At 49.1% G+C, this 7,502-nt stretch overlaps 1 protein-coding gene across 1 annotated transcript in view; it reads left to right on the forward strand.

Annotated features, from left to right (window-relative positions):
* The window catches only part of Map3k21 (mitogen-activated protein kinase kinase kinase 21), a 32,233-nt gene extending 24,977 nt beyond the window's left edge, over positions 1 to 7,256 (forward strand). Inside the window, exons 6-10 of the mRNA XM_075977697.1 lie at positions 907 to 1,029; positions 2,266 to 2,416; positions 3,345 to 3,442; positions 4,175 to 4,915; positions 6,509 to 7,256. Coding sequence (XP_075833812.1) covers positions 907 to 1,029; positions 2,266 to 2,416; positions 3,345 to 3,442; positions 4,175 to 4,915; positions 6,509 to 6,870 — 1,475 coding nt within the window. The 3' untranslated portion in view covers positions 6,871 to 7,256. The remainder of the gene's footprint in view (positions 1 to 906; positions 1,030 to 2,265; positions 2,417 to 3,344; positions 3,443 to 4,174; positions 4,916 to 6,508) is intronic.
* Positions 7,257 to 7,502: the final 246 nt, after the last annotated feature.

Raw genomic sequence — 7,502 nt, forward strand, 5'->3', positions numbered from 1 at the left:
TGGAACCGATCCAACGTTAGAAGAACGTGTGAGCTCTTTGCAGCTGACCCCACTCTTCAACGACAGGAAGTTGGAACAACACCCCCCCCCCATTTCTGTGGGCAGCCGTTGCTCAGCTGATAACATGAGTTTATTCAATTATTAATGTAATTGGCTATTTTTTTTGCCAGATTCCCAGAAAGCCCTGGATTTGGAATTTTTCTTTCTAAAAATAAAGAGGACATTTCAGCGACACATTTATTTGCTTGCTGGAGCCTCATAAAAGATTTCAGTCAAAGAGCATTTACTCTGAAGAAGCTGTAAGGGCTTCTTCAAGCACAAAAAAATTAGCATGCAGTAGCTCCTTCCGAGCACAGGATGGCGCCAAATGCCGTAATTCTGGCACAGGATTAGGAAAGCCCGTTTTTGGAGCCTCCCACTCTGTGTGTGTGTGTGTGTGTGTGTGTGTGTGTGTGTGTGTGTGTGTGTGTGTGTGTGTGTGTGTGTGTGTGTATGTGTGTGTGTGTCTTATGAAGAGACACTCACACCCTGGGTTCTAGACTTAGCCAACTTGATTTGGATGCTTGTTCTACCACTTTCTAGCCCTGCTCCCCAGGCCTACAGCATCAGCAGAAATGAAGTTACAGAGCTTGAAGTTTCTGTAGTAAAATGTCCTGACAGAGGCAGCATTAGGACTCCCATTGCCTTCCATCATTGCAGGGAACCAAGGCCGGAACTAGAAACCACTGGCCATATCTGCAGTCAAGAACAGAGAGAAATGAACGCACGTCTCCTTGTGCCTAACAGAATCAGACATTAGCCAGTCTGCCCAAGGGAGATGCTGTCTGATGACACTGTCTTGTGACCATGCAGGGGACAGCGAGGGAAATCACGTCATTCCTGCAAAGCTGCTTCTTTCTCTCACAGATTTCCAGCACAAGATCACAGTGCAGGCCTCCCCAACCCTGGACAAGCGCCGGAGCTCAGACAGCCGGCTCTGCAGCCCGCCCAGCAGCCCCCTGATGCTGCCCCGCCTCCGAGCTATCCAGCGTGAGTGTTTGCTTCTCTCGGCATCAGTGTGACCACTGCCGCGCGGTCACACGGAGGGGGTGTGCTCTGACAGTGGCTGTAAGCGAGCGAGAGGCAGATGGAAACAGGTGGCGGTGGAGATATAAAAGTTGACCTTGGGGCCGAGTGCAGGGGCGCACTCCTGTAATCCTTGCGTTTGGGGGGTAGAAGGAAGAACACCAAGGATAGCCTCAGCTATCTAATGAGGGCAAAGCCGGGCGACAGGAGTCTCTGAAGGAAAGGAACAATTTAAACAAAATAACAAACACAAAGAAGTTGATCTTGGCTTTTAGGCCAGTTTCTCTCGCTCTCTACCATAAACGTGACATGGTGTCAACGCAGCGGGGGCCGAGAGCTAGGACTCCAGGTCCTCTCAAAGACACTGGCCCATCAGAAGGCACCCCTGTCTTCTGCTGAAGTGGCTGCCATCATGCTCAGTGGTAGAGCACTGCTTAGGCACACGGGACCCAGGTCTAACCCCAGAAAAGCAACATAGTAAAGAACTTAAGCATTCCTCAAGCACTTACAATGTAAAGAAGATACATTTGTTTCCGTGTTTATAGAAGTCCTATTTCTAGAAGGCATATGGCAGGATGAAAGTTAGATGTCTGTTTTACGGACTTCACCTCCATGTACACACATGGCTAACCTTGCAGGTCCTGAAAACTTTTATTTTACATTTATTATAGACCAGGCAGGCCTTGAACTCACAGAGATCTACATGCTTCTGCCTCCTTGCATGCTGAGATTAAAGGTGTGCACCACAACGCGCAATGCACAAAGTCACACGGTTTTAAAGAGTAATGTATGGTTTGTAGTTAAAAAAGAAATCTGTGTGTGTGTATACAGCATGTGTGTGTGTGTGTACAGTGTGTGTCTATGTAGAATGTGTGTCTGTGCGTGTGTTCGAGTGTCTGCACACATGTGTCAGGGAGAGTGTGTGCAGGCGGGATGCCAGCCTCAGCTGTGGGTCCTCATCTATTGTCCTCTTTGACACAGGTTCCCACACTAGCTGGTGACCTTCTGGGGATCCCCCGTCTCTAAACTTCCCGCTCATTGTCTTTTCCTAGTCTTCTTGCTGCTATTTTCTTTTTTCACGATCACAAAGAGTAGTTTTCCAAGGTGAGCGAAGAGCTGTTCTCACTGCTCTGCCAGGCACCTGGCTGGATTCTTGGACACTTTAGTCGAATTGTATGTGACAGTGGGTTGTCCATGCAGTGACTTCGGAGGAGAGCCATAAAACCTGGGGACGGAACGCCGTCTTCCGACAAGAAGACTTCGAAGATGCGAAAAGGAATTTCAAGAAAAAAGGTTGCACGTGGGGACCGAGCTCCATTCAAGTGAAAGAAAGACCAGAGGGCCGAGACCGGTACGTGTGTGTGTGTGTGTGTGTGTGTGTGTGTGTGTGTGTGTGAAGAGGGGCGTGTAGCACACACTGGGGTAGTAGCGCTAATAGACCTGCCTCTTGGGAAGTGACTAGATTTGCAGAGACATCTGGATAGTAACTTAGTGCTCCGTGGTGTGTTGAACTGACTGTATGCAATGATTGTTAGCTCAGTGAATAACTTGACATATTTACGTATTATTTCATGATGGGGGTGGGGGAGATTGCTCAGTCCTGCACAAGACCGGAGTTTGATTCCCAGCACCAACTTGATATCTCACAACCAGCCCTAACTCCAGTTCCAGGGGACCCATCGCCCTCTTCTGACCACTGCGGGAACCAGACATGTGTATGGTTGCATGCATATCTTTGGGCAAAATATTCAAACATGTAAACAAACAAATCTAAAATATTTTATAAAGATTATATTTGTACTTTGTGAAGTCTTCAAAATTCAAAAGCACAAAGGTACTCTCTGCAGCTCTAAAAAGATGGCTTCTGGGTTAGACACTCCGTGGGTAAAGTGCTATCTCGCAAGCCTGAGGACCCGAGCTCAGCTCCAGCACACATGTAAGCAGCAGGCATGACAGCTGCCTGTAATCTTAAGCCCACAAGAGGAAGAGACTGCAGATCTCTTGCTATGCTAGCCAGAATGGGCGAGAGACCCTGCCTCAATATGATAAAAAGAGCAATCGAGGAAGACTTGCAACATCCCTTTCTGCCCTTCAGATGCAGGTGCACACAGGTGCAGCAGTACACACGCAAACACACACATACACGTACCACACACAAGCAACCATGTGTATGTGTGTGTGCGCGCACACACACACATCACACATACATACCAAAAAAGAGATTGCATTTGAGGGCCCTGCACTTCCACTATGTGAACACAAATGTCTTTCTCTTGTAGGGTCAGGCCTCTGTCAGATGGCAACAGTCCTTGGTCGTCTCTTTTAATAAAAAGTCAGAAAACCACACCATTGGCTTCATTGTTTGTGGACCAGCCAGGTAACTGCGTCTCAGGAAGCAGGGTGTGTTGGGGTGTTAGCTCTGAGGGGGAGGGGGTCTCTGGATCATCTCACGTGGCCCTTAAGGTGGTTGGAGGGGTGACAGTAGGTCCTTTAGAGCTTGACTTGAGTCCAGAGGTTGTTTGGCATCCAGACTTCATGGCGCTAAGGAAATGGGCTCCACGTGTTCAGGGAGATGAAGATCATGGTTTCTTATCTTACAGAAAACCAGTGTCTCACTTAGCCATATGGCCCAGGTGAATTTAGCATAGTCTAGTTGGCCCGGCTAAGGGTGAGCTGGGGCTGTATTTAGTAAATTGAGTTCAAGAGGTAAAACCACTGGCAGCCTTCAAGGGTAATTGGTACTGAAAAGAACTGGTCTTTTATATCCACATGTTTATGTGTTTCATGCCATGAGAAAATCTAGAGGTGTGTGCCTTGAGTGTGTGCTGGGTGCTGTGCCCACCCCCATGCTCCCTCCCCCTGAGGGATCCTTTTAATAAACAAGAGTTCTTCCACCAAAAGACCTCTGCATGCTTTGGTTTAGTGTGGTGGAGGTGTATGTGTGTGTGTGTGCGCGCGCGTGCATTTATATCTTACGCTTCTGTCGTATATTGCGATTCTTCTGTTTGTATCTTGATGCTTCGTGGATTCTGGCTTGTTTGTACACATTTAAATGGTGGTGTTTGCTATGCAATAGTTCCGTAATGTTTACATTTGTATCTTTGTTTAGGATCTTGCGAAGAACTGAAACTTGCCCCTGATGGATTAGAACATAGAAAACCAAAGCAATTGAAGTTCCCTGGCCAGGCCTATGTTGGTCTACCTCTGTGCAAAGACAGCCAGAGAGAGCACCCAGTAGAGGCTGAGAGTCGAGAGGAGGGACCCTCCAAAGGCTCCCCAGTGAACCACGTGGGGGCACCCCTGCTGAGGAAGAAAACAGAATCTGCTCTGTGTGAGTGTGGGGGGCTGCTGGCATCACTGGCTTTGGGAGTGGATGTCAGGAAACTACATGGAGCCCAGGTCCTCAAAAAAACACTACCCAAAGAGGAAAAGAAGCAAGAGGGCACCCTTCCATGGGTCTCTAGGTGCCAAGCAAGTACCAGACAACAGACTGCAGGCAGGACACCCAGTGATGACCCCTCTGTCCTGCCAAGTGCCTCAAACCTTTCTTCGAAGACTCTCTCTACAAAGTGCTTGCTGCAGACTGATGAGGAGGTGCTATCTTTGGGGAGCACTCGGATCTCTTGTGGTCCCATGATGCTCACTCCAGATCCCTGTTCTACCACCCCAGAAAGCAGCTGTGAACTCATCTCTGAACCAGGACTTAAGAATGTTGGTGGTGTGTTGAGAAGCATGTCACCTGCCCTTCTGGAGCAGACAGGGGGAAAGCTGCCACCTTGTGCCACTGCAGGAGATAAGGGACGCCATCATGCGTGGATGGGATGCAAAGAAACTCCTCTCCGACCTCAAAGTAGGTGGGAGTAGTTGGGCAACCATGCAGATGGCGTTATAGAGGGGAGAGGAGTGTTTTCCCTTTTCTAATGATTTCAATTAATAATATTGTTCAAATGGATCTTGAGTGCTATTCTTCATTGTTGTAACTTTAATATCACTGGAATTTAGATTCTGGGAAGAGGCTTGATTGGGACTTAGCAACTTCAGCTTATCAGGTGATGTCAGAACAAAGCATGTGATGAATGATAGACCAAACTCCGGGGGCAGAGATGGGGCCTTAGGTCCAAATTCCAGCAAGTAGACAATGGAAGAGCTGACCACGGTCCCAAACCACAGCCATCTAACCCTAGCCCTAAACCACTCACCCCAACTCTATACACTTGACCGTAGCCTTCAACACTAATCCTAAATATTAACCTCTAATTTGAAACATTAATCCTAACCCTAGCCACTAAACCCGAACTCCAAACCCTCATCCTAACCCTCTAACCCAAATGCTAACCACGACTATCTCCGGGTCTTCCTGAGACACTCCTTGGTCACACACTGTGGTTGTGTTGGGACCGAGGTCCTTGTCACCTCTGCGTGATTGGTGGCTGGTGTAACAAAGCTGCAGCAGGAACAGCATAAACATTAGAGCCCCCTTTCCAACTGTGCCGAAGGCGCAGGCAGGAATGGGTCTTCCTTAGGCCTCTCCCCTGGGCTTGCTAACCCCCTCCCTGTGTCCCGTGTTCTTCTGGGTATCTGTGGATCTTATTAGGGCCCACAGTCAGACTACACTGGGGCCTGTCTCTGTGAACTTATTTTGGCTTAGACACCTATGAGGACCCCGTCTCAGGGGCTGGGGAGATGGCTCTGTGAGTAAAATGTTTGCTCTACATGGAACAGACCCTGAATTCAACCCCCAGAACCCACATCAAAAGCCTGGGCGTGGTGTGCAGACCTGTAATCCTGGGGAGAAGCAGGCAGATGCTTGGGGTTTGCTGGCCAACCAGGGTAGCCAAGTCGGCAAATCCCAGGTCTGTGAGAGACCGTCTCTGAAAATAGGTGGGTGTGTCTGGAGTTGACTTTGTGTGTGTATGGTGTATGCACGTGCACACGCATATGTGTGAGCATATGAGTGCGTGGCACACACACAGGTCATGGTGATGTCGCAGTTAACCGTGTAGAGGTTTGTGTTCAGGTTCACTGTCTGTGGTCTTGGGTACATCACTATAACATGCTTGTCTACTAATAACCTGTGGTCAGGAGCGTGGTAGAGATAAGTGTATAGGCACTGCTGTGATTGGTTACATTAATGCCATACAGGTATTCTCTGAGACTATGCCTGTGGAGAGCTATATGATCTGGGCACGGTGGCTCATGCCTGACGTCCTCGCTACGGGGAAGAATGGGTGAACTGGCTGGAGGGATGTTACAGACTGAAATACTCCTTCTGTTCTGATGGCATGTTTTCACTAAGAAAACCACACCCCAGTGACTGTGGAATTGCCGTGTTGAAACTCTAGGCAACCCCACCATCGAGCAGAATAGCCTTCATCTTTCCCTTCACCCATGACTTCAGGGTCTGTCTTCTCACTGAACATTGTCTGTCCTTCTTCTCCCACAGGTGCCCCTGGAGATTCAGGACTACCACACTCTGCCTCGCCTGGTCCTCAGAGCGAGCTGACAAGCCAGGGCTCTCCTGGGCAACCCCGAGGTGTTCTGGGCAACCGTCAGGCAGGTCCTCCCCCACCACAAAATCCACTGAGGACAACATCCCCGCCTGCCTGGGCCAGTGACATGGAGCATGCAGTGCCAGGTCTTGCCTGTCTCCTCAGTGCCCAGGAGAGGAGCAGGTGCAAGGCACCTTCCTTGCTGGATGCCAACGTGGAGGGCCAGAGCAGGGACTGTGCCGTGCCCTTGTGTAGAGTGAAGAGCGTGACATACCCACCGCCCATCTATGCCCTGGAGAAAGACTTTCTGACCTAGTGCCTTTGCCCTCCCAGCGTTCCCCGTTTGAGGTGGACACAGAGAGGCACTGTGTGCTGTGTGTCACACTGTGGCCCATGGTGCTAGTGCTGGATCCCGACTCCAAGGTGCACCAGTGGCTACTGTTGGCTGTCCACTGGACATTAGTCACCCAGTGCCTTGAAAGACACAGAGGTTCAGTCAGCTGAGGCGAGGTCACTGTGGCCAGCTTCCGTGCTCCATTCTCGCCCACGTCCTGCCCACGGCACAAGGCTGTACTACAGTGACCAGCCCTCTTTGCTTCTTTCCTTCGTCCTTTTCCTCATTTTCTTCTCCTTTTGGGTTTTTGTTTGCCACTGTCGATTTCTTTGTTTTGCACAACAAAAAACCAAAAGTAGCTGTTTCATGTCTTGTCAATAAAAATGTGATGTTAAAAAGTAAAGATATTTATTTATAGAGGGGGAAAATGGTTCTCCATTGATTGGAGTTAATTCGGAGTCCTATGTAAACTACCCAGAGAAAATAGTAGCCTTGTGATGTGGAATACGCCCAGTTGACTCCTGAATTACATAGGACATTCTCATCCAGGTTTTACAGAAGGGAACTTATAACAGTTTTCCTGAGGCTTTGAGAGATGGCCCAGCAGTTAAGCA

This window comes from Microtus pennsylvanicus, chromosome 6 (assembly GCF_037038515.1).
Source record: "Microtus pennsylvanicus isolate mMicPen1 chromosome 6, mMicPen1.hap1, whole genome shotgun sequence".
In the NCBI taxonomy this organism is placed as follows: Eukaryota; Metazoa; Chordata; class Mammalia; order Rodentia; family Cricetidae; genus Microtus; species Microtus pennsylvanicus.